This window comes from Vulpes lagopus, chromosome 15 (assembly GCF_018345385.1).
Source record: "Vulpes lagopus strain Blue_001 chromosome 15, ASM1834538v1, whole genome shotgun sequence".
Taxonomy (NCBI): Eukaryota; Metazoa; Chordata; class Mammalia; order Carnivora; family Canidae; genus Vulpes; species Vulpes lagopus.
The window spans coordinates 24,712,733-24,739,085 of record NC_054838.1 but is presented as its reverse complement, the minus strand read 5'-3'; the positions used below and the strand labels follow the sequence as shown (position 1 = coordinate 24,739,085).

The window sequence follows — 26,353 nt, the reverse complement described above, 5'->3', positions numbered from 1 at the left end:
AAAGAGGCAATCTTCCCCACTTACAATGGTGCCAGAAATTATACTCAAGCCACCAAAGGCCAAGGGAAGCTTGAGGCTTTATCAGCTCCTACCAACCTACTGATAGGACCTCTGTTCTGGGTGTGGATGCTGCTGGAACAAGGCAGAGGTGATCCCTCCCCTTTGGAGCTTGCAGACTTCAGTATCCATGCCTAGAACAGTCTGGCCCACACAGTAAGTAAGTGCTCAGTACATATCTTTGAATCAATGAATGAAAGAAAGTAAGTTTCAGTGTTATGACTGTGCACAGCAAGCTTAGAATGCCCATGTTCAGCCTTCCTTATAAAGGAGGGAGCCAGAGAAAGGTGCATTGCTTCTCATTTTATGTATAGGCACCAAGGCTCAAGGCTCGGAGAGGGAAGTGTCTCCCTCTCCCAGGGCAGCAGGCAGTCAGCTGAGGCTAGAACTGGGCCCTTGGGGCTCTTCCACTAAATCTTGTCTAAAGGGGCCTAATCTGCTGGGAGGCATTGTGGACCCTACCTCCCCTACCCCTACCTTATTCCAAGACCCAGGGGTCACCACCCCAGGAGAGAGCAAGTTCAATCCATAATTAAGTCATTCTGGACCTTAAGTGAGCTCTGAGTACCCTGGCCCAACCCATAGCTCAGGGAAGCCCCTCTCATCATGCCAGATAAGCCTAGGGTGGTAGAGAAGCCCAGTGACAGTGAGTAAGCACTGCTCAACAATCCTTCCACCCCAGCCTCCAGGGGGCTGGCACTGGGTCTGGGTCATGCTGGTAGAAGTGGTCTCTTCCAATGGCTGACCAGAGGCAGCCTCGACTTCCAAGCCTCACTATTCTGCATCGACAACTAGTGACCAGAACTCATGCCTGGGCAGCCACAGTTGCCTGTGTGCCTACACACACACACACACACACACACACACACACACACACACACGCACACGCGCGCGCGTGTGCGCGCGCGCAACAGGATTCACAGCTGCAAGTCAGCCTGAGACAGGCCTAGGCTCCACTGTCCGAAAGCCCCAAGACAAGGACTATCACTTCCAGGAAGCTGTTCTAATATCCCAGATCTGATGACTCCCCTTCTGCTCTGAGCACCTTGGGCTTCTGGAGTTGCAGCCTTGCTCTCCTGATACTGACAGTAAGTGGCATCATCCAGCACTTCAGTTTACAAAATGCTTGTCGGGCCTAATCTCATCAGATTCTCATAGCCATGCAGCGGGGAAACCAAGGCTCAGTGAGGAGTCAAAACTTGCTCAGGCTGTCAAGATGAAGGTGGTGAGGCTGGGGCTCGATACCCAACCCCCCACCCCACCCCCGCCTGGCAGTGCAGCAATGGCACAATGATCAGAGTTAATCTCTCAAGGGGTTCCTAAGTGCTGCTTACAGGTTTTTGTTTGTTTGTTTTGTTTTTAAATATTTGACTTATTTATTCATGAGAGACACAGAGAGAGAAAGGCAGAGACACAGGCAAAGGGAGAAGCAGGCTCCATGCAGGGAGCCCGATATAGGACTCTATCCCGGGACCCCAGGATCACGCCCTGGGCCAAAGGCAGGAACTAAACTGCTGAGCCACCCAGGTGTCCCTAATAACAGGTTTTTATTTTAACCTGGAGATGGGCCTCCTTGTTGGGCCCTATTATTACCCTGCTTTACTCAAGAGGAGATGGGCATTGAAGAAGTTAAGGACTGCGCTCAAGGTCTCAGGGTGGCAGGATCTGTGCCCAGAGGGTGCCTCAGGGTCAGGATATCGATCCACATCTATTCCACTGTGCGGGAGAGGGGGTGCCTTCCCATCCAGGGAACAGCAGCACAGGAGGACAAGGACACTCACATGGCCTTCTTCACAACAGTGGGAAGCGGCCACGAGGCTGTGTGAATCACACACTTCCAGAGCTCTTGAAAATGCCATGGAGAAATGTTCAGTTCATATTTACTGAAAAGCAAGAAGCATACATGTGGCACCACCATCATGTCATGAAATATACATACATATATATGCAAGGAGAAAAGCCTGGAAACAAATACACTGCACACCTGAAAGTTAACAGTGGGTCGGGGCCCTGGAAAAAGGAGGGCAAAGCCAGAGAATACATTGCACTAACGGCTGCCCCCAACCTCCAGGAGGCCCATATCTGTGCCAGTTTCCTCTATATAATATGGAATATGAAGGGCTTACTTAGCTTAGTGCCTGGAACAGAGCTCTCAATAAACACTGGCTGGTAATGAATAAGCAGAGAACCTCAGAAGGCAGGTGATCTCAGGTTGCCTGGGTGGCACAGTTGCTTGGATGTCCGACTCTTGGTTTTGGCTCTGTCATGATCTCAGGGTTGTGGTATCCCTGCCCCAGGTTGGGTTCCCTGCTCTGCTCAGAGTCTGCTTAGGATTCTCTCTCCCTTGCTTTCTGCCCCCCCACCCCCATGCGTGCATGCACGCACACACGCATGCACTCTCTCTAAATAAGTAAATAGGTAGGTCTTAAAAAAAAAAGAAGGCAGGTCATCTCAGAGGCTGAGTGCACTACCCCTCTTCCAGGATAGACATCCTCTGGCAGTCATTTTTTATAACCCCATAAGCAAGGAGCTCACCCCCCTCCAAAGGTATCATGATAACTCCTTCCACAATGGGGGATGTCTGCTTGGGAGAAAGCCCAAGATGGGCTGGGCCCGTCAGTCCCTAGGCAGCTTTAGCATTGCTCGGTGGTGACCTTAGGAAGGCTCTTTCAACTCCCATTCCAAATCCTCAGTCTTAGACCCTTTCATGGGACGATTCTCCAGGCGTAAGCCTAAATGAGGCTTTCTGGGTGGCTCTCTTGTCCCCAGCCCAGGTGACCACCTTGGTCCCTCCCACTGTGTCTGGGACAACAGAGTAGCAGTTTCTGGCAGCATTTTGTGCCTTTCCCATTTTCTCCTTTGGAAAACAAATGAGAAACCAGCTGGGTCTGATCTCCTCCCTACCCCACCCCCAGCCCCCCTAGTCCCTGAGGGGCGGGAGGCCCTCTCTGCCTCCTCCCTGGACAACAGCCCTGGTGGAGAACCCTGAGAGGAGGGGCCCTGCGAGCTGGCTGTTACCACGGCAATGGCAGCCCTGGAATTTGACCACTGGGGCCTAGGAGTGGGGGTGGGGAGTTGGTACAGGCTGCGTGGGGGCAGGGAGGAGGGTCTGGGCCCAGGAAAGCCACGAAGAGCAAAAGCAGAGCAGCAGTAGAAGCCCCTCCATGGCCTCAGTTTCCCCATCTGAATAGAGGGAAGAAGCAAGGACCTCAAGCTCTTTCTTCCCAGCTCCAATCCAAACTCGAATCTGGGTGAGAGCCAGGGATAGCAGAAGCATGCAAGTCCAGTTGTCTTTTTTGATGGATAGTGACCCCAATGGACAGAGACTGGCCCCAGGTCACACAGCAAGTCCAGGACAGCACCAGGACTAGACCCTGGGAGGGTGGTCTTTCCTTATTTTGCCACTGGAGAGGACAACGATGCCTGCTTCATGGTAGAGGGAAGAGGAGCTCCAGGAATGGCTATGGTTGGGCTGGGCCAGGTCCACTCCTCAGACAACTGACAATGTGCCTGACCCAGCAACCCTCAGCATTCCTGGACCCAGAGGGCTGGCAAAGAGCCTGCCCCCCACCTCTGCCCACAGTTCCAGGCTGCAGTAGGTATTTTTATTTATTTACTTATTTTTTAATTTTTATTTATTCAATCATAAGAGACAGAGAGAGAGAGAAAGAGAGAGAGAGGCAGAGACACAGGCAGAGGGAAAAGCAGGCTCCATGCAGGGAGCCCGACGTGGGACTTGATCCCGGGTCCCAGGATCACACCCTGGGCCGAAGGCCGCGCCAAACCACTGAGCCACCTGGGCCATTTACGCAGTGGGTATTTTTATTTATTTATTTATTTATTTATTTATTTATTTATTTATGAGAGACACAGAGAGAGAACGAGAGAGAGAGAGGCAGAGACACAGGCATTGAGAGAAGTAGGCTCCATGCAGGGAGCCCAGTGTGGGACTCGATCCCGGTACCCCAGGATCATGCCCTGGGCTGAAGGTAGCGCTAAACTGCTGAGCCACCCAGGGATCCCCTGCAGTGGGTATTTGTAAATGGGTGCCTGTCAATTTCTGCCTTCCTGCCTGCCTACTCCAAGAACACAGTGAATTCTGCTGCCAGCCCCAAAACTCCCTCCACTTCAGCCCAGCCTGAATGGGTACTGGACCTACAGCCATCTTCTGTGTCCCCGCCTTCAGAATGGCCCCTGCTTCCCGGCCACCACCTCCCTCACAGTCAGCCCTGGGGTCAGGGTGATATCCAGGGACCCTTCAGCTATACTCTAGGTATACTTTAGGCCCAGAGAAGGGATAGGACTTGTCCAATGTCACACAGCACAGATGAGTATTTGGGAATGCTATGCCACCAGCCCAGGCCCCCTCTCCGACTCCCCTCACATTATACTGGTGTTGCCCCAAGCCCTTCTCACCACCATTGACCTTCAATAGTTATAGCCTCTGGCCTTCATAACCACCACCAAGATACTCTAGTTCTGGGAAAAAATAGAGTGGGAGCCATAACTCACACTACACACCAGGATAAATTCCAAATGGGTCAAAGCTTTAAATGTAAAACAAAACAAGAAAACATAAAACACCAGAAGAAAACATGGGGAAACGGCTTTATAACCTTGGAGTGGGAAAGGCCTTTCTAACCGTGACTCCAAACATAGAAGCCATAAAATAATAGCTTGATAAATCAGACCACATAAAAACAAAATCTTCTGCATGGCAAAAGTATACCATAAACAAGGTCAAAAATCAAGTGACAAACCCGGAAAAAATATCTACAACTCATAACCCAGACAATAATAAACTCCTTAATATTTGAAAGGTTCCTAGGCATTGATAAAACAAAAGGCCAAGAATCCAACAGAAAAAATGGGCAAAGGATACGAACAGTTCGTTGAAAAGAGAATCCAAACGTCTCTCGGACATGTGGAAAGATGCTCAGTCTTACTCACTGTAAGATAATTGCAAATAAAAATACACTGAGATACCATTTTACCTCTCAGATTGGGAAAATATCGCAGGTCCAACTTGGTGGGGCTACAGGGAAACAGGCTCCTTACTACAGTGGTAGACCCCTCGGTAGAGCATCCAAATCAGAATCACATATACTTTACATCTTAGCAATTCGACTCCTAAGAAATTGCTCTAAACATATACCAGCCTCCCGTACAAAACAGCCTCGGAACAAGCTTGTTCACTGCAGCACTATTTGTAACAGCGAAAAGCTGAAAATAACCTAAACATCCTTTAATGTGTGGTTAAACACAGACTTGGTAATCAGTGTGATGGGACACCACACAGCACAAGAAAGAAGCTCTTAAAGCACTGATAAGCGAAGATCTTGGAAAAGATCTCACTGAGCAACCCCCTTCACAGTGGACAGCAGGGTGCCCTGGTCTGTGTGGAAAGGGGAGGAAAGATAGTGCATTTGTTAGTATTTGCACATAGAAGGATTCACAAGAATTCACAAGACCTAATAATGGGGTATCCTGGGTGGGGCAGGATAGGTGCTAGGCAGCTTAGTGGGAAGGAGACTTTTTACCCTTTTTGATTTTTCTTTTTCCCCTTTCTTATGCATTTGTTTTAGAGACAGTGTGCACAAACGAGAACAGGGGGAGGGAGAGAGGGAGGGAGAGAGAATCTCAAGCAGACTTCCCACTGAGCATGGAGACTGACACAGGGCTTGATCCCACAACCCTGAGATCATGGCCTGAGCTGAAGCCAAGAGTTGGCTGCTTAACCAGCTGAGCTGCCCAGGAGCCCCCACTTTTTTATTTTTCTTAACCCCATAAGTATATATTCAAAATACTAAATACATACTTTGGATTTTTTAAAAACTTCACCTCACAACCTGGTATCTGCTGCCTGCTTCAGGCTCCCGTCTCAGCCTTTGCAACCCTCTTCATCCTCCTTCTCATCCATCAAAGGCTTAGCTTAACTCTCTTCTTCAGGAACTATCCCGTCTATACACTGACTTTCTGGGCTCCCTCAGCCTCTGGGGATCTCCACAGCAGCCCCTGATTAGTCCTGGGCACTGCCCTGTGTTGCCAGCCAACACACAGAACCAAGTCCCAAGGGGGTTCCTGATGAATGAAAACCAGAAGAAAGGAGGAGGTTGCTCTAGGACCCTGAGTTGGGAGCTTTTGTCTGCTTTCTCCCTTCAGTTACCACTTGGCTTCTCTTGCACAATTCCAGTGCCATCTGTGGTCCCCTCCAGGATACTTTCCCTGAGCCAGAGAAGAAGCTCCTAGCCCTTTCTGCAAAGAACTATCAAATTCCTCCTTTATAGCCCCCATGCCTCCATGCCTCAGGTCAGGCAACCTTGGGGCTACACTTTGACCCAGCCAAAGCTTGGAAATGAGTCCCCAGCCTGGATGAGGGACCTGGGGCTGGAACTCACTGGGCTACCCTGGCAGTCCTGCCTCTCTCTGGGCCATAGATAGCAACTACAAAGGGAGGTCAGCCACAGGCAACTTATAGCAGGGTGGGAATTTCTGCCAGTGAGACTCCAACAGGCCCCCAAGCCCATAGAGTACCATCCCACCTCTGCAAAGCCCCTTAGCTCTTTTCCTATGGTAGCTGCCTGGCAGGGGGAGGGGGGATGTTTTGAGCCTCCCTCAGGGAACTTGGCATATCCCTCTCCCTCAAAGATGACTCTAGGCTATTCTTGGTGACCCCATTCACTTCTCTCCATCCTTGGGACCCCTCCTCAGCCAGTCCAGGTCACTACCCTCCCCTTCCAACTTTATGATTTCCCAGTGATCCCCTGTGGTCAGTGGTCCAGCCCAGCCACTGCAGGCATTGTCACATTTAAGGTTGACAAAAACCCTATAATAAGTGTCATCATCATCATCATCCCCATTTTACAGGTGCATAAACTGAGGCCCAGAGAGATTAAGTACTTGCTCATGGTCATACAGCTAAGAGGAAGAGCAGGATTTGAACCTAAGTCATTTGGCTCCAATCTACTCTAACCATTATACCAATGCAGCTGGATGTAGTAGGATTGAGTGTGAGCACTCAGGCTGACCCCCAACACTCTGGGTGACCCATCTCTTGTTGACACATAAGCATCAAGTCAAATCTCCCCACCTGTATCACACTCTGGCTGCATGATGCTCTGGCCATAGCGATTCCTCCAACCCAACACATTCTTACATACTAGGCCTCAGCATATGCCGGTCCTTGCAAGGTACATCATCCTGTCTTTATGCTTGGAGACTTCTGACTCAACCAATGTTTCCGATGACCAAAGAAGTGGAAGTCTAAGCTGTGTGGCAGGCCAGGAAGGCTGGTGCCTGAGGTGGGCAAAGCTTAGGTCCTAAAGAGCCTTGGACTTGCCAGGTTCAGAGCTCAGGTTTTCTCCTGCCAATATGTGTTCATACTTCCTTTCACTCTGAGCTCTGGGAGAGTCTTCCCAATTCTAACCTAAACCACCTCTCCTCAGTCAGTGATGGAGCTGGGCCAGACATCATGCCCATGCTGGGAGTATGGCTAGCTGCTAGCTCCTGCCTCCCTCTGAGCACCTACTGTACCTTCCCAGGCAGCAGCAGTCAGCATCAGGGTCTTCCCAAACTGAAAGGTCATCTTCCTAATTAAGTAGGGCTCAGCCCAGCTCTAAGGGCCCCTGGTAGGTGACATCATCTGCTCACTGGAACCCTAAGGTGGGGTGCTCCATCATCCTGACTCTTTCTGGAGACATAGCCCCAACAGGGTTTGTCCCTGCCCAGGGGTCCCACTTTGGCTGAACTTCTGAGCCTGTGAAGAAGCTGAAAGAGGCCTGTCCTGCTCTCATCCTCTCCACCAGGGCCCTTCTGCCCCAAACAGGGATTCTCTCCCTGAGTCCTAGGGGGCTTCATGGAAGTACATGGGGGGAGACAGGATCAACAGGGCAGGTATGTCCCCACTTTCACTTAAGTCAACAAGGTTCCACGCTGACCTGTTTTACACCAGTGTCAAGATTTCTCTAGAAGAAAGGGTTCCACTATTTTTAAGAGTTTGGAAATTACTGCCCTGGGGCCTTCCAGACTTCCCAGAACCCACCTGACTTCTCCAGAACCAGGGAGCTTTCTTTTTTCTTTTCTTTTTTAAAATATTTTATTTATTTATTTAAGAGAGAGACACAGTGTGTGTGTGTGTGTGTGTGTGTGTGTGTGTGTGTGTGTGAAAGAGAGCATGAGCAGGGGGAAGAGGGAGAAGCAGGCTCTCCACTGAGCAGGAAGTGTCATTCGGGGCTCCATCCCAGGACCTTGGAATCACGACCTGAGCTGAAGGCAGACGGGCTGAGCCACCCAGGTGAGCTGAACCAGGGAGCTTTCATGGCACCCCAGACACACTGGGGCTTTTCCATCACAGGTCTCTACTTTCCTGGTTCTCTCTGATTGAAAGGCCTGGCCCCATTTCTGCCAGTCAATCCTGCTTGTTCTTCAAGGCTCCAGCCATACGGGCGAGCCTCCTTCACCCTCACCCACTTGGCCTCCTTCTGATCCCCAGTTCTCAGATGGGGCTCCCACCTCGTCCTGGGGCAGAAACCTCTGTTTGTTGTATAGCCCATGTACTAACCCTGCACAGAAGGTACCAGTGGGCGACAGTGGAGCTCAATTTTAAAGGTTACTCTTGGCACTCCAAACCCATTACCCAGGCTGATTCCAGAGTTAATTACTCAGGGCTAATTAGAAAAGCTAGGAGCAGCTGTGTAGGCAGCTCAGCTATCCCACCAGTGATGGTGAGCATCTGGGTCCTTCCCCTGGGAACGAGGTCCTGCTCCAGGCAGAAAGGCCTGCTCCAGGCAGAAAGGCCTGCTCGAGGCCCTCTCCCCATTCACCTGGCTCTAGCATCCACTGTGCAACCCAGGCCCACACGTTGGGCACTTGGAGGTTTCAGTGCAGGGATGAGCTGCTCTGTCTGCATATCCCCAGATGGATAATGACTACTTAGAGTGCTTGTTAAGGTGACATCTGGCTGTTCCTATCTTTTCCAACTTTGCCGTCATCAAAGCTTGCTCCAGGGAAGGTGTGAGAGGTTCTCAGGCTGGGTCCTCACTTCTGATAACTGCACAGATGTCTCTGTAACTACAGAAGTCTGCTGGGGATTAAAAAGAAGTGTGTGTGTGTGTGTGTGTGTGTGTGTACATGCCTGCATGTTATGTACCTCAGGCTTTGCCACGCTGGGTTTATACTATAGTCAACATACCCCATGACATGTGAATTGTTGGTGTGTGTAACTCCCTTCCAACCTGCCAGACTTCCAACCTTCCGGGTTTTGCCAAGACTCCTCTCTGCACTTCTACCCCCAGCTTGCGGCCCAACACTGGGGGTTTCTTTGCCACCCATGGCCCAGGTGGGCCACATGCAAGGTGGCCTGATGACTGAGGGGAGGAGGCCACAGTGCTGCCTGAGTTCCAAGAGTTAAATTCGTGGGACAGGGCTCAGGGCTAGGGGCCCAGAGGGAGACTGGGGGTGGTGGGGAAGCGGCCTGGGCTGGCTGCGGGTCTGGGCCTCTCTGGGCTCTTTGTCCAAATATGGAAGGTTTTTTTGTCTCCATTTGAGTCACGCCGCCGGCCATGGCCCAAGAGATCTGCTTTCCAGATACTGCAGGCGGGACGCGCCAGCGCTGCCTGGCCTGCCCCTACCCACCCCTCCTTCCCTTGCCTGTGGTTCATCTCAGCACCCTTCCAACATAGAGCTTTCTCTCAAGCAAGGAGCCCAGCACCCCCTTCAGCTGTACTCCAGCACCAAGAGAAACATCCCTGGGAAATGGTAGGGGGAAATACTCATTCCCTTTGCCTGCCCATCACCACCTCTTGCACCTCAACGGCCCCTCATATTCAAGTGAGCCATTCAACTAGGATTTACTAAGCAGCCACTGTGTGCTGGTTCCTGGGACTGGGACTGTGGACCACAAATCCAGTGGGTTTCCTATGTCCAAACAGGAATCCACTCTCTCCTCCCTCGTACCTCCTTGGTGATGGCACTACCACCCATCCAGGCAGTCCTGAAAGCCAGGAGCCTGAGTGATGTTTATAGATCCTGGGACTAAAGTGCCTGGATTTCAACTCCAATTCCCCACTTAGGTTCCCTAACCAGGCGAACTACTTTATCATGCTTTTCCTCAGGCTCCTCATCCATTATGACTATACCTCCCCACAACTGGTTGTGAGATTAAATGAGTGAATGCACGGAAAGTGCTTAGACGAGTGCCTGGCATACAGGGAGAGGCTTGACAAGCTTTGCTATCACTACTTGTGAGGCCCCCACCCCTCACACCATATTCAGTTAAGCACTATGGGCCAGACCTCCTAAGACTTTCTGTCTACTTCCTCCTTGAAAGAGCTGGAACTGTGCTCTTCTCTTGACTTCTCTGCTACATTAGGACCAAATTCACCCCTACAGCCTTGGAGTGAGGCCAGCCTAGGTTCTAATACAACCCCCCCCCCCTTCTGAGCTCTGCGATCTAAGCTTGGAACCTCACCTTCACTGGGCCTCAGTGTCTAGTTCCCACCCCACCCCCAATTGGTACTGGCTTGGGACAATATCCTTTGCCCATCTGCCAGCTCTCACCTGCCTGGGTACTCAGGCCTGTGATCTCCAGGACAGAGCCCACACAGGGCTGGACACGGGTGGTGGGAAGAGCTCCGAGTAGCCTGGGAACTCCCCAAGGACAGGGCCCAGCTCTCCTCCTCCTGCCTTCCCCACTCCCTCCACGTTATTTATTTAATAAATGTGTTTTGATGCCCTGTGTGCCAGGAACAGGAGGGCTTGGCAAGGGTGGAGCCACCTGACAAGAACCATGCACCAGGTCATGGGATGAACCAGGGGCCCCATTCACATCTCCACACCTCAGGACCTTGAGGTCTCTCATACCCCACCCCCTGCTCCCACCCCACTCCCACCCCAGAGAGGGGCTGCAATCAGCTGCCAGTGGTTGGGGGGTGGTTCCTGACACTCAGGCTAGGATGCCAAGGAGACACCTCCCTATACAAGGCCCTTTTCTGAAGGCCTGGTCCTGGCCACGAGCCTCTGTCTGGCTCTGCCAGAGGCAGGGAGATACAGGGAAATGAGACGGCCAGAAGGAGCGAGGCTGGGGGAGGAGGGCAAGGAGGACAGAGGAGGGAGAAGAAAGCACAGAGCCCCAGTGAGGGAAAGACCTGGTATGAGTGAGGAGACCAGAAGTGGAGGAGGAGGGGGCTATCCTAAGCCCAGGCCCTGGGTCCAGGTGAAGAGGTGCGACGGTCAGGATAAGGGCTTGCCTCACCCCCCTCCTCCTCCAGCTCCTCCTCCCCTTCTAGCCTTGGGGCCGGGCCCAGGACTATTTTTAGCCAGAGCTGAATTTAGCTGTTCCCTCGGAAATTCCTCACCCGCCCCAGGCAACGCCCCCGCTGGCCTTGGGGAGAAGCCTGAAAGCTCTGGTCCAGGAGGAGGAGAGAAGAGGACCGGGGTGCAGCAAGGAGCTGGAAGGGAACTTAGACAACTGATGAGGAAAGAGGCTCAGATCAGGCCCAAAATCTGAGTTTCTCCTTCCCTACAGCCTGCCCTATTCTCCTCCAGGAAGGCCTCCAGGACTGCCACATAACGGCACTTGTCTTAGGGTCTATGGCACAAATATTACAAGGATATTTTGTCTCTGACTATAGGACCCACTGCAAGCACTGCTAGCAAGATGGCCTGCCTGTCCACCTACCAGTCACTCTACCCCCAGCTCCTAAGGGTCTGTACAAGTCCAGAGCTTTCCTGGACTCTGCATATCTGGGATTCCCACTTCACAGATGGGGAGACTGACGCTGAGTAACTGGTCTTGGGTCACAGCTAGCAAGGCAGCACTGGCCTGCTCCTTCCACACCCCCCATGCTCCCTACCCAGGTCCCTCCCAGAAGGAGTGGAATTGGAGGTATAGCCTGGAGCTCTGCTTTCTCTGATGACCCCACTGAGAAGCAGGCACTTCTGCTGGAGCAGGAGGGACTAAAGTTAGACAGGAAGCATATGAGGCACAAAGGTAGGGACCTGAGCTTCCTCAGAGGCCCCTTCCCCTTTTAGAAATGCAGTGGAAGGGACGCCTGTGTGGCTCAGTGGTTGGGCATCTGCCTTCAGCTCAGGGCATGATCCCAGAATCCTGGCATGGAGTCCCACATCAGGCTTCTCCCTCTGCCTGTGTCTCTGCCTCTTTCTCTGTGTCTCTCATGAATAAATGAAGAAAGGAAGAAAGGAAGAAAGGAAGAAAGGAAGAAAGGAAGAAAGAAAGAAAGAAAGAAAGAAAGAAAGAAAGAAAGAAAGAAAGAAAGAAAGAAACGAACAATCTGCCCGGAGGAAGGGGAATGACTCAGATGACCCTGCATTCTGTCCTAATGCCATACTGTCCAAGTGAAATAAGGGAGATGGGTCCCACTCCCCTTGTTCTAGCTTCTGATAGGGCCATGAGCCAAAATTTAAATTGTCAGACTTTACATCCAAATTATCTCCCTAGTAAGTCCTTTTTTCTCCATCCCTGCATCGCCAGTACCCTTTAGCTCAGGCTTCTCCTTGCTTGCTTTCTCCAGTCAACAACCAGAGGATGTTTTCTAATGTGTCCATCTGGGCACTGTTCCTCCTCACCTTCTAACCTTCCATGGCTCCTCACTGCCCACAGGACAAAGCTCAGGCCATTTAATTTGGCACTTTAGGCCTTCAACCTGGTTTCTGCACACAGCCTTACCCTGTGTGCTCTGGTCAAACAGACACTTCTCTGCAGACATACATCAAAGCTTCATTTTCCTGCTTGGTTCAGTCCAATCCCCTCAAAGGCCAAGTGACCCATGCCATCTCCCCTCTCAGGAATTCCCCGTGGACCCTGATATGCAGCAGTCCACATGTGGGGCTGGAACAGCAGTGAGGAGCACAGGGCAGATTGCTGGGCCTAGGCCTTGGGCAAGACCCCTCCCCTTGCCGGTCCTCAGTTTCCCCTCTGAAAAATGCCAGGGTAAGGGATGGTTAGAAGACACAGCTGGTTTCTAAAGATCTTTCCAGGTGGACCTCCTGGATTGAGGGCACTATCCCTTTTCTTCCTCCTCCTGCCTCCTGGGCTGCCACGAAGTTGGACATCTCACCACCATGCTGCCCCATGCTGGGGAGACAGGGAGAGACAGAGGGGGGACAGTGAGGAACCAGGAGTGAGACTTCAGTGACATAGGCAGCCAAAAAAGATGGAGTCAGTAGGATTTTTTTGGGGGAAGGGTCCTTTCCTGTCTTTCCATCTGTTCCCTTCCACATCTGCTCCTTGACCTCCAGTGCCCTGTCCTGGGAAAGGACTGGATGTTTGTCTAAGGGGGCTCAGGGGGAGGGGTCTCAGCAGTCCCAGGAGGCTGGGCTGTGGGGCTGGCTGGCAGCCAGGACACCCCGCCTCCCTCCCTCCCTCCCTCCCTCCGGCGCCTCCCTCCCTCCTGCTCCGTGCTGCTCTGGGGCAGGGCCTGCTCACCCCCTGGGAACCAATAAACAGGAAACAGACACCAACCTGGCGCTAGCTCCCTCAGCCTGGCCCCCTCCAACGCAATCCCCCTACTGCCCCAGGACCTGCCCCGCCTCTCCTTGGCCCCGGCGTCTCAGAACCAAGAAGTAACCATCTCAAATGCTCGAGCAGAATCAAGCTAAGAGGTATGGACTCCTGGAAAAAAACAGAATCCTTCTTCCTGAAACCACAAGATTCTACACTCTGAACTGGCAATCTCAAAAGTACATGCTCTTAAAGTAGCCACCGTTCTGAGAGCTTCTAAACCTGGGATCCTGGGCTGATGGGGCAGGACACTGAGGCTCAAAGCGAAGATGAAATGACTTGTTAGTTTTCACCCAGCGAGTAAGTCAGAGTCAGCTCTGAGATGAGAACCCTTATTGGTCTGACCCCAAAGCCCACCAAGGCACACAGACCCTCAGACTCCCCAGCTTGGGGGGCCTGTGAACCCTGCTCCAGAGGCTGGTTCCAATGGGTCTGGGGCTTTGACCAGAGAGGGGTCTGGCTCTGCTCAGCCTCCCAGGTTGGGGCTGATGGTAACAAAGCGAGAGGGAGAGCTGGAGAGAAGAGCAAGGACTTGATTCCACCCAAATGCCCAGCCCTCTCCTCTGCCCACCTCTCATCTCCAAATACCCAGGCTACTGGGCCACCTACCCTACCCAGTCAGTACCCCAGCTGCCCTCCCATCCCAAGCTCTGTCCTCTGCCTTAAGATGGAAAGAGATGCTGAGAATCTGAGCATCCTGGATTCAATGTTTATTAGAATCTTAGCATTCTAATGTCTCACCTCTCAATCATGATGGAAGGAACTAACACTTTTTGAGCATGTACCATGTGCCAAGCCCTCTTAGCATGATTCCATTTAATCTTTTTTTTAAAATAGATTTTATTTATTTATTCATGAAAGACACAGAGAGAGGGGCAGAGACATAGGCAGAGGGAGAAGCAGGCTCCCTGAGGGCTCCTCAGGGACATAGGCAGAGGGAGGAGTAGGCTCTCTCAGGGAGCCTGATGTGGGCCTCAATCCCAGGACCCCAGGATCATGACCTGAGCCAAAGGCAGATGCTCAACCACTGAGCCACCCCGGTGCCCAGATTCCATTTAATCTTAACAAAAATCCTTGGTGGAGTGAGGGGGCAATGCAGAGGAGTCTGTAAATGCTTGCCCTGGATCCCCAAGCCAGCCTCAGGAGAGAAAGGATCTGGGCCATGCTTGTTCCCTCCACATGCCACCTCCTGGGAAATGTCTCGGCCTCTCAGGGCATGAAAGACCTGACAGGTCCTCTGATCCCTCAGCATCAGAGGCACCGATCCCCAGCATGGTGCTCCCGGTGCATGCTGCTAGGGAGCTCTTCCCCATCTGCCCCTGAGCTCCCCCTAGGGCAGCCCAACAGAGATGTGATTCCCACTCCCTCCTAGACCCTCACCTTCCCTCTTAGTCCTGGCTCTGAAGTCCACAGCCAATGGCCCTTCCTAGAAGCTGCTTCATCCCAATTTTTAGTCAGCAAGCTCAGGGCCAGCCACCCTAAAAGCCAAGCCCATCCATAAGAGACCCATTGGCACTCTGGTCCCTCTGTTGCTAGGCCAGTGCTCAGCCACCTGCTGGACCCCACCCACCTCAAGGGACTGGGACCCTTGTTGAAAAGCACTGGCAGGCAGGGACAGTGTGCAGGCTTTCCCTGTGCATCCCCACTGCCCATTAGGGGGCTCAACAACTGATTGCTGAATGAATGAATGAATGACAAATGACCATAGAAAGAAACAAATGCAGCAGGCTTATGTTAACTGGCCGTGCCCCGTGCCCAGCACCTCCCAGGGACGCTGGATCTTGAGAGCTGACAGCCTGTGAATACCTGTGGTGGGCAGAACAATGGCTCCCAAAGATGTCCACATCCTGATCCCTGGAACCTGTGAATGTCACTTTCCATGGCACAAGGGACTTTGCAGATGTGAGAAAGGATTTTCAGAGGAGGAAATGATCCTGGATGATCTTGGCCTGAAGTGATCACCCAGGTCCTTACAAAAGGAAGGCAGAATGTACAGGGTGAGAGAAATATTTGAAGGTGTGATGCTGCTGGCTTTAAAGATGGAGGAAGGGGGCACAAAGCAAGAAGTGCCAGCAGATGCCATAAACTGTAAAAGGCAAGCAAACAGGTTTTCCCCCTAAAGTTTTCAGAAGAAATACAGCCCTATTAGCACCTTAATTTTTTTGCCCAGTGAAACCCTTTTCTTCTGACCTCTGGAACTGTAAGATAATATTTGCATTGTTTTAAGTCCTACACGTGCAGTAATTTGCCACAGCAGCAAAAGGAAATGAATAGGCCACCCAGCTGCTGGCCTAGACTAGAATCAACTCATGTCCCTCTGACCTCGCTCTGCCGGTTCAGACTGCCCCTCAGTCTCTCCCTGCCTTGGGAGAGTCTCAGCGCCCCGTGACGGCCCCATGCCCTGGACAAAGTTTAAAAATCCTGGCAGCAACAGCATCACCACTTCTGAGGCTAGGCCCCATACTGAGCCTTACAACTGTCGCAAGTGCGGGGAGAGGCCTCATCTGTGTGTGCGTGGTGGAGGCTAGAAAAGCAGCTCAGGTTGGCAAGAAAGAGGCCTGGGGGGGCGGGGGGCAGCCAGGTGGGGTGCAGCCCACTCAGCTTCAGTCTCCTCAGCAGCCTAATGGGGCCATGAGTCTCCACCTGCCAGTTCTTCAGTCTACAAACTGGGGCCTACTCAGGTAAGCCATTGCCTCTCCCAGCAGCCCTGGGCGGAGTGTTTCTCCTGGTGTCCAAGAGCATCGAGGAATCTGTGGCTCTGAGGGAAAGGGGTTTACCGAAGACCACACACCAGGAAAATGGGAGGCTAAGGTTGGAACCCATCTCCTGACTCCTAGGGCAGATCTCCAGGTGCTATACCAAGTCATCCCTGGTGGCTCTGGCTACTGGAGTGGGTGGTTGTGGAGTTCACCCTACCCTGGCTGGGGCCCCAGGCCCCCGGATGTCATAGGATGGGGCTTGCTCACGGCCCAGGGCCGGGCAGCCTGGCAGTTTTTCTCTGCCTTGGTCCATGCCTGGAATGCCCCAGAGGCTTGGGGTGGCAGTGGGTGGAGGGGATCAACTGCCATGGTGGGGACATGGGCTCCAATAGACTCCTGCTTCCCAAGGGACCCAGAGCCCCCGTTTTAGGGCCTGCCAGCAAGGCGCCAGGCTGCCTGGGCACATTTCCCAATAAGTACTCCAGGGCTTCAAGCCTTTCTGGGAAACATGGGCTCCCCCTTCCCCCACCCTACCACCACCAATCCAGCCAACTCTGCTCAGTGAGAACTCTGTGGGGCCAGTGTATGGCCTGGGTGGCAGGACACCTGGGGCCAAATCCCATACTTGAGCCACAGGGCATTGGGCAAACCTCCATCTAATCTGGACCTGTGTCTTCATCCATATATTGGGACCATGGCAATGCCCACCTAGCTGGAGGACCAGATGGGAGGGACAGAGGTACCTTAGGGTGGCATGAGCTCCATGTCCCAGGAGATATGCAGGCTGAAGCTGACGGGTCTCATGGTGGGTGTAGAGGAGACACCAGTGGGCCATGGCTCCATCGCTATCCTCACTAAGGCCCTGTGGTGGTTTCCACCCTCCTTCTCTTAGAGCAAAGACAGTATAGGACCGCAGGGGGCAGTCAGTGTATCCTCCTGCCCCATTATACCCTGGGGACTTTATCAACTCCTCCCCAGCCCCAATCAACCCCGCACACACTGCCCAGCTCCGAGAGCCCAGCTATGAGAGCTGCAGTGCTGTGTTCACCTTGAATGCTGGGGTCCCAGTCCTCACAAAACCCTCTGGGTTGCAGCAGAAAGCCACTACTCCACCTCTGTCCCAGCCTAAGCCACCATCAGCTCTCCCCCAGATTATTCCAGTGGCTTCCTTACTGGCATCCCTGCTTCCACCATGGGCCCCTGCAATCTCCCCTGCCAGAGCAGCTACAGCACACCTAGGAAAGTCTAAGTCAGATCAGGTCACTGCTCTACTCAGAACCTTCCAAAAGTGCCTACCCCATCTCACTTCAAGTAAATGCTGAAGTCCTCCTATGGGTCTCTGAGATCTGCCTCCACCCTGATCCACTCCCACCCTCCCTTACGTCTCTGACCTCATTCCTACTCTGCTCCATCCACACAGTCCTCTGGATAATTTCTCAAACACACTCTACCTCGGGGCTTTTACTGTTGGTTTTCTTCTCTGCCCCGAGAATGTCCTTTCCCCGAGACCCAGACCTCCCCAAGACCCAGACCGAGACCCAGACCGCTACCTGGTTTGCTCGCTCACTTGCTCCAGGCCTATCCCCTCCCTGTCATTCTCTACTCCCTTAACCTGCTTTCTTTCGCTCCCTAGCACCTACCTCTCCCTGACACATAATAGATCCATTTACACACAGGTCTCCTCACTAGTCTGAAAACTCCATGAGGCCAGATCTTTGTTTTGTTTGTTACCGTATCCCCAGGACCTGGGAGAGTGCCTGGAGTGTCTAGGAGCTCAGGAGGTATTTGTTAAATGGATGAATGCATTGCTCTATCAAGGGTCACCCAAGTCTCTGATAGAAACTCCTACCACACACAACCTGCCATGTCTTTCCTACTTCCTAGCCTTTGTTCATGTAATGCCTTCCTCCTAGAACCCCTCCCTCTCTTCTCTGGCTATACAAACTCTTCCCATTTTCAAGGCCAGGCTCCAGGCATAGCCTCCTCCACAAAGTGCCCCCTGCCAGCCCCCAGGCCAATTCCTCAACATCCTATAGTCCCTTCAGTCTGCTGCTAGATCCTGAACCCCCAGAGTATCTGGTTCCCCAGGCCTGGGGGTGCCTCTAACCTATGCAGGGCAGCATGTGTAGCCTCAGATCACAGATGAGGGGAAGGAAGCAGGAGAGGCAAATCTCTACACTGGGAGAGTGCTGGGGACAGGATTAGCAGCAGCCTAGAGCATCCCAAACCCAGTTGGTCCCAGAAATGTACGGCTGAAAAATGTCAGAGTCAACTCTGGTCCATCCCCTAATGCTTCCATGCCTGGGGAGGTGGGGGGGGGGCGTTCCTGGACTGTACTCCTTCGAATAGTCCAGAGGAGCCCTTAGGAAGGAGTAGGGAGGCAGGAAATAAACAAAAGAAAGGGACAGCCCTCTGCCTGTCCTCCCCATCCCACCCTCCTACTGGGTGACAAGATGTTTAATTATAGATATTTGGTACCGCTCAGAACTCCAAATGTCCTAATTGCCTCCCCTCCCAGAACCAGTTTCCATGGAAAAATCACAGCAAAGAGCCAAGTAAGGAAAGGAGAGAACCCCTGCCCCCATGAGTTCCCTGCCAAGGGGACACAGAGAGAAGAAAGGTGAGGAAGAGCTACAGTCCAGGCCTTCCTCAGCAAAGCAGGGAGCTGGCTGGGCAAGCTGCCGGGCAGGGGGTGGGCATGTCTGCTGGGACAGGGGCAGAGGCTGGTGCTTGGGCTTGGCTGTGCCTTACCTTGCTGTGTGACCTTAGACCCAGCATTCTCCTTTCTGAGTCTCAAAGTCCTTTCCACCCTACCCTCAGGTCCCAGTGAACTAACTAACCACCAGGAAGGTGTTCAAGCTGTGAGGGGTATACAGGTGACACCTCCTCGGCTCCCCCTTGACCCTGTCCCCCTTACTTAGATGGCAGGCCAATCCCAAGAAACAGGGATCCCTTGGGCTCCTTCACCTCTAAGACACTGACATTCTAGGACTCAGTGGGAATCTACCAGCCTGCAATTCTAAGAATCTAGCCCTGGAAGATTCTCACAGCTTTCACATTTGAAGAATGAAACATTCAGGGTGTCTGGCAACAGTAGATATTTAATAAATATTAGCCATTGTTACTGCTATTCCAGTATGCTAAAATTCCGAGTCGATCCATCTATGATTCTGAGACACAAGTCATTTCCTGTTTCTGGGCTATAGTTGTCACATCTGTTAAATGGGTATCAGCACCTGAGGGCAGAAGGTTGAGCTATAAGATTCTGTACTTTATGGGGATCCCTGGGTGGCTCAGCGATTTAGCGCCTGCCTTTGGCCCAGGGCATGATCCTGGGGCCCCGGGATTGAGTCCCACATCGGGCTCCCTGCATTGAGCCTGCTTCTCCCTCTGCCTGTGTCTCTGCTCCTCTCTCTCTCTCTCTCTTTCTAGGTCTACCATGAATAAATAAATAAAAATCTTAAAAAAAAAAAAAAAAAGATTCTTTACTTTAAGGCCGGGGTAGGGGAAGCCCTGGAAAGAAGAGTTTGATCATCCAGGCTATTGTGGGTCTAAGTGGAAATGACAAGGGGCATGGCAGGGGCAGGGCATGGAGGCTCTAACAGCTCTGCTGCTCCCAGAGGAAACACAAGCAGGTGTTCAGAGAATAAAATGACCACAAGTTACTCCTCATTCCCTGGGCTCCTAGGTTCTCACAGCTGTTGCACAAGCTGCCTTTCTCTTCCAGCAACACTCCAAAGCTTCCTGTTTCTCTTGACCACTCTGTAGGCTGTCCTCCCTCAGAGCTTCAAAGACCAGGATGTCTGACATCCCACTGTACAGATGGGGAAATCGAGGCCCAAGATGACTCTGTCCAGGTCTCAGAGCGAGTCAGAGGCTGAGCCAGGCCCAGTACCCAGGCCACCTGCTCACAATGGGGATACACCATGCAGAGGGCAAATACAGATTCTGGGCTGGGGGAGACTGAATTTGAGGGACTCCCCAAAGCCTGGGGTCAGGGGTCATTTCTGCCCCACCAGGGCCTCTCTTGTGAGTCCCTGGCTGGGTTCAGCCTAGTTTCTGCCTCATCAGCAAAGTGTGAAAGCCTCTTCTCTTCCCTTCTTATTCTGGAGCTCACACCATACCATCTCCACCCACAGCCCAGGGAGCGTGACTGGAGCCCCAGGCCCGAAACAAGGGAACATTGTCTCTTCCATGGAGGCCATAAGGAGGGGGTGAACAGCTGCTCCCCATCTTCCTGATTTTCCTGGAGGCGGAAGGAAGGGGGTAGCAGAAGGGACTTGGGCTAGCAGATGGGAAAACTTCCAGGCTTTCTGAGGGCACTGGGGAGTTAGGGGATAGGTGAGCCAATTCAAGTCCACCAAGTTACTGAGGCTCAGAGTGCCCAGCCCTGTGCTCAGGAACCAGTAGGGGACAGGGAGGAGGGGCCAAGGCTGGTCACTGAGAAGCAGCTGGGGCAGTGGAGCCTGTTTTTTCCCTCTCCTGCCCCCAGGGAGGGAGGGAGTGATTGCACCACCCACTCACCCTACAAGAGCCTGCCAGGCAGAAACCATTACCCCATTTTACAGAAGGGGAAAGTGAGGTATAGAGCAGGGATGTGATGGATCCTAGGCCACACAGGGATCTGGATGGATCCTGGGCTTAAATCCTGCTGTTCCAAATATAGACTTATTGGTTCTTTCCTCTATGAGGCAAGAGGGAACATCAAGTTGGGCCTAGAAAGGTGGGAGGACTAGAGTGGACTAAGCTTGAGACTGGAGAGAGGCTCCGTTGAGGACAGGGAGAAACCTGTATTATGGGTAGATATGCCCCCACCTCATAGCCCTCTGGGGGGTAGCGGGGGCTAAGCTTCTCCCTGAAGTTGGATGGGAAGGGGGGGGGGGGGGGATAACATGAAGAGCAGGAAACCAAAAGCCATTTCTGCAAAAACTCCCACCTCCTCTCTGGGTCTCAATGCTGCCTCTTAGGAGCACACACCCACCCCCCCCACCCCTGCCCCCCGCCAGTTTCCCTGAGTCCCTTGATTCATTCCTGCCTTCTTCCCTAATTTAGCCTTCAAGGCTCCCCAGGAGATAATTATATGAGGAAGACAGTTGGGGAGGGGGCCCCTGGCAGGAGCTCCCCTTGCTCTTGGCCTCCCCCCGCCCCCCCCCCACGCTGTGTTCCAAAGACAACTGGCACTGGAGTTAGGGGCATCCGAGCTGTCCTCTCAGGCTCTCAGAAGGAAGGACAGGTCCAACATTTCCCCTCTCCCCACTCCCTGCCTCCTGGCTGTCTCTGTGGCCTCTGTGAGAGACACCAGAGCCAGGACTAGGGGGAAACAGAGACAAGGAAAGAGAAACAAAGAAAGAGTTCAGAGGGGCCGTGAGAGTGCTGGGAACTGGGAGTGACCAAATTAGTCCAGGGTTTAGGGTTTCCAGACACTTCACACAGGCAGGGAACACAGTGGGAGTGCAGGCCTACGTTGAAATAAGCCTGAGCCATCTCCATACTAGGCCCGGAACCCAAAACCTAGAATCTAGCTTCCAATTCAGATGCCAAGGCATCATGGCACCTAGAAACCACCCAAACCCACAACCCAAACTCCAGGGACATCTGAAGGCAGAAGGGGGTGGTGCTCAGGAAGATGAGTCCCCAGGGCTTGGGGTCTGGCAGAGGAAGGGGGGAGGCATTTCAGAGTCATCAGGAAGGGGGTAGGGTGAGAAAGATGAAAACTGGCAGGATGGGGGACCAGTGCCCCACCCTGCTCCACAGAAGCAGCCCCCCCAACCGCTGAGCTTTGGAGGCCTCTTCTCTGTCCCTGCTCTCCCCTACAAGCCCCCGTTCTAATTAGAAGAGGTGCTGGCAGACCTCAAGAATCAAGAGTGCTTCAACTCCAACTGGGAACTCCCAAATCTGTGCAGCACCAGCTGGATGGAGCCATAGGTTGTCCACAACCCCCTGCTTTTACAGATTGGGAGGTTGAGGCACAGGGAAAGGCCAGGGCCACCAGAGTACTCCATGGGGTCTTTGCTGCTCCTCCATAAAGTAATGCCTGTAACCTCTCCAAGTCTCCCAGGCTCAGGGACAAACCCACATTTTGATCTGCCATAGGTAAGCCACGTGAGGAAGTACAAACCTATGTCACCTGTGGGCTGCAGGTCCTAACATCCTGTGAGGGTCTGGCCAATAGGGCAGCTCACCTTAAGGAAGACCTTCATGCCTCCTCGTGTATTTATACAAAAGAACCAGATAGAAATCTCTAAAACCAGTCCCTGAGAAACAGCTAAAGGACTAGATTAGAGCCTTTTGTAATTATCACCCAGAATACCTCGAAGCAGGCAAGAACCTTTGGCATCGGTACCATCAGCCTTTGGGCCCTGAGTCATTAACAGGAACCCTGTGTCATTAACACTCTTAAAACCACCTGGGCTTCCAGTACCAGAAAAGCACCCTCAGATCTGGGCACCTACCCAATGAGCACACTCAAAAGGCTCCTCTGGACGTCAGTGCTCGTGGCCCTTCTTTCCATCACCACCCCCAGAACCCCCCAAAAAGCACTCACCACCTGTGGCTTGCTGCAGCACTTGCTGGCCTGGGCAGGCTCATCTGGAGCCCGGGCTGTCTCGGGGGGCTTGGCCTCAGCAGAGGGCGGTGCAACAGGAGTCAAGCAGGGCATATCCACTGGTACTGGGGCAGGAACCTCGCCAGAGTGGAGGGTCAGCATATACTGCTTAGTGACATCCTCAAGTGATGGGGCCTGCAGTGTGGAGTGGGGTCTGGCAGGGAAGCCCACAGGCTCTGGCACAGCCACGGGGGGGCCAATGGAAGTTGGTGGCTCAGGCACCACAATAGGTGTGAAGGTGGCGGGCACACTCGCATGGCGAACGTGTTTGGAGGATGGTCGGGCCCGAGACAGGCTGCTAGTCTGGTCCTCATCGGCTTCCTCTCTCTGTAGTTCCTGATGACTGCTCCGGGCTGGGCGCTTCTTGGAACCCCGTCGGATGAGCCGTGGGGACAGGACATCAGCCAGTTTCGGGTCAAGGTGGAAGTCACGGTGGGCAGTGGAGGAGGTGGCTCGGGTCTTGGGTAGGGCCCTCTCAGACTGTGCCCGGCCCCTCGCAGCGCTGGGCTCTTCTGGTTCTGCCCGCCGCTCTGCAAGAATGGGCTCACTGCTAGACGGAGGCAGCATGGGCTCGACTTCTCGGATGGGCTCCCCACCAGGGCCTTCAAATCCAGGCCCAGCCAGCTCCCCACGACGGCTGGGATCACTCAGAGATTTCTTCTTGGGGGCTTTGCCAGCAACCCTGTCGTCTACCACGCGCCCCAAAGCTCCAGGCCCCTGGACAATACTCTGAATAACCTCCTGGTAACCCTTGCTCTCTTCACTGCCCACTGACCAGTCACTGTGGCCACTGGTCAAGCCCTCATCCACAGCTGGGGCCACTGGAAGCCCTGCCTTGGGGCTCAGCGAGCCTAAAAGGTTGCTATCCACGGAGAACCCAGAGGGCTCCTCAGAGGTGGCGGCCCGGTGGCGCTGTGGAATTGGGTCACTCAGAGACCGGTAGGCCTCACCCACCTCCCCATTGCTCAATTCAGTCCCACCAGGGCCTGAAGGAGGGACTTTGCGTCTCCGTCGGAGGGCACCTGGTGTGGGAGGGGTGTCAGGGGACACCAGGGCCCATCCTCCCAGACTATCTTCTGCCCCAGGGCCATGGTGGTTGGTCTGGGCTGAGGCTGAGGAAAGGGGTCGCCACACCCCTGTGGTACCCAGGCTGCAAAAGGCTGAAACCAGAGGCTCAGGGTCTGCCCCAATGCCCTCATCTGTCAGGCTAGACTCAGGGCCAGAGAGCTCCTCCTGGGACCGCTGCCCTTGGGTCACGTCTCCTGCCCAGTCAGGGCTTCCAGGGGGCACATCACTGCCGTCATCCTGCTGGGCACCCATTCGCTGGATCTTCTCAAAAACCTGACGGGCCTCCTGTACATACTGATCCTGGACAACGAGGGGCAGTGGGTCCTCCTCGGCACTGGGGCCTGCCAGCAGGAGCTCAGAGGAGCTGGGCTTCAGGGTACTGGTGCGGCATAGGCGTCGGGCCATGGGCTTCTCAGAGCAAGTAAAAGACTTTGCCCTCCGCAGGGTGGCCGTCAAGTCTTTGAGTGTGGGGCGGGTGCCAGGTGATGCGGGAGCTGGAGCAGGCACAGGTCCAAGTTGTGCCCCAGGGCCACCTGCTGATGATGAGTCTCTGCCATCTAAGGGGCTGCTCCCAAGGTCACTGGGGCGCCCACCGGGCTTTCGGACCCGCAGCTCTGAGAGATCTGAGCGAAGGAAACTGAGCAGTGTCAGGGTCTCCGAGGCAATATCTGGATTCGACAGGGACTTGCGCTGCCGGCTCTGGTCCAACTCCAGTCCTCCATCTCTCAATGCCCTCGTGGTGCCCACAGCCCCCTTGGTGCGGATTCGAGGCTGGGGCCTTAGGAGAAGCCCTTCTCCAGCTCCAAAGCTAGGGGAGCGATACATGCCCCAGCCCCCAGAACCCCGACTAGCCCATGGGTCTTCATCCTTGAGGGTCTCTGTGCTGGAATAACGGCTGCTGCCACGGGAGCCTGCCGGACTGGCTAGGTACGCAGGAAAGCTCACCTTGGCCACACGGAAAGCTCCCCCCACAGTGTCAGACGTGGGCCGGAGTCCCTCCTGAGGACCTGGGACACAGGGAGGTGAGCCAGTACCCCACTCCGGGGGTCCCTCCTCACTAGCGGCTCTTGGAGACTTGGGGGGCTCCGGACTCCTGGCTCCCCCTGCTGAGTCCATGCTGCCCAGATTTAACCCATAACTGTCTGGCCTACAGTTCTTATCCGAGAGGGAGCTTCCAGGCCTGGGTCCCGGCCTCCCTCCCCAGCGGTGGCCGCCCTCACCGTCTCGGTCCTCGTCACTGCCCGAGGAGTGGCCTCCGTGGTAGGCCGGACTCTGAGCCCCGGGCGGCGGCGGCGGGCCCTCCTCTTCCTCCTCGCTGGAGCTGGCAGCCCGGCCGCGGCTGACAGGATAGGAGGAGGCGATGGAGGAGGAGCAGGAGCAGGAGGCCCGGGCCCCGGCCTGCGGTTGGGAGAAGCTATGCCAAGAATGTAAACCATCCGCCGGACGCTGCGCCCGCTCCTGCTGCTGCTGCTGCTGCTGCTGCTGCCGCCTCCTCCCCTCGGTCCCCGGGCCCGGCAGCGGCCGCGCGGAACGCAGGCCCGCCAGGGGGAAGCACGTCCGAGGAGGCGGCGTCGGTGGCTGCCGGGGTTCGCGAGCCGGGGGCTCCCCGCCTGCGCCGTCGGGGCTGGGCGTCCCCGAGGCCTCAGAGTCGGCGCTGGGCCGCCTGGAGCCCGGGCCCCCAAAGAGCTTGCGCATCTCGGTGACGCTCGGCCAGGCCCCGCGCGCGGCGCCCTCCGCCGCCTCTTCCGCGGCCCCGGGGGAGACGCCCCCGTCCCGGGCCGCTGCGTGGTCGTCGTCCGGGCGCCGCGCGTCGAAGCGCCGGGAGAGCTGGCGCACGGACGGCGAGAGGCTGCGGAGCGGGCGCGGCTGCGCGGGGGCGGCCGGGGGCCCCGACGCCAGTTTGGACACGCGCCGGGAGGGCTGGCCCGGGACCGCCGCGGCTGGCCGGCACGAGGCGCGGCGCCGCAGCCCGGGGGGGTCCGAGGCCTCCTCCTTCGGCCCGGGCCCGCCGCTCCAGCGTTCCAGCAGCTTGAACGAGACGCTGCGAGAGAGCGGGGAGCGGGGCGCCCCGTCCGCCATGGTGCAGCACCCACTCCGGGGGGGCCGGCCTCGGGGAGCCGCGGCCAACCCCCCCTGCGCGCCCTCGCCCCGGAGGAGCGCAGCAGCCGGGTTCCGAAGGCCTGGCTTCCGCAGCCGCAGTGGGAAGGGGTTTGCGGGGAGAGGACGCAGAGGCTCCGAGCGGAGGTTTACCGGCCGCGGCTCAAGTTTCCGAGGCCGCGGGCCGCATCCGCTCCATCCAGCGCCGGCCCTCCCGCCTCAGCGCCGACCCCCGGGACCGGGCCCCTCTTCGGCGGGTGCGGCTCGGAGCATCGCGGCCCGGCCCGGGCCGGGCGGGATCCCAGGGCT

General features: G+C 54.7%; 1 protein-coding gene across 1 annotated transcript in view; it reads right to left on the bottom strand.

Moving 5' to 3' along the window:
• ARHGEF17 (Rho guanine nucleotide exchange factor 17) overlaps nt 1-26,294 on the bottom strand; it is a 59,051-nt gene extending 32,757 nt beyond the window's left edge. The window contains exon 1 of the mRNA XM_041730340.1: nt 22,820-26,294. Within this exon, the coding sequence (XP_041586274.1) occupies nt 22,820-26,026 (3,207 nt within the window). The 5' untranslated portion in view covers nt 26,027-26,294. The remainder of the gene's footprint in view (nt 1-22,819) is intronic.
• Nucleotides 26,295-26,353: the final 59 nt, after the last annotated feature.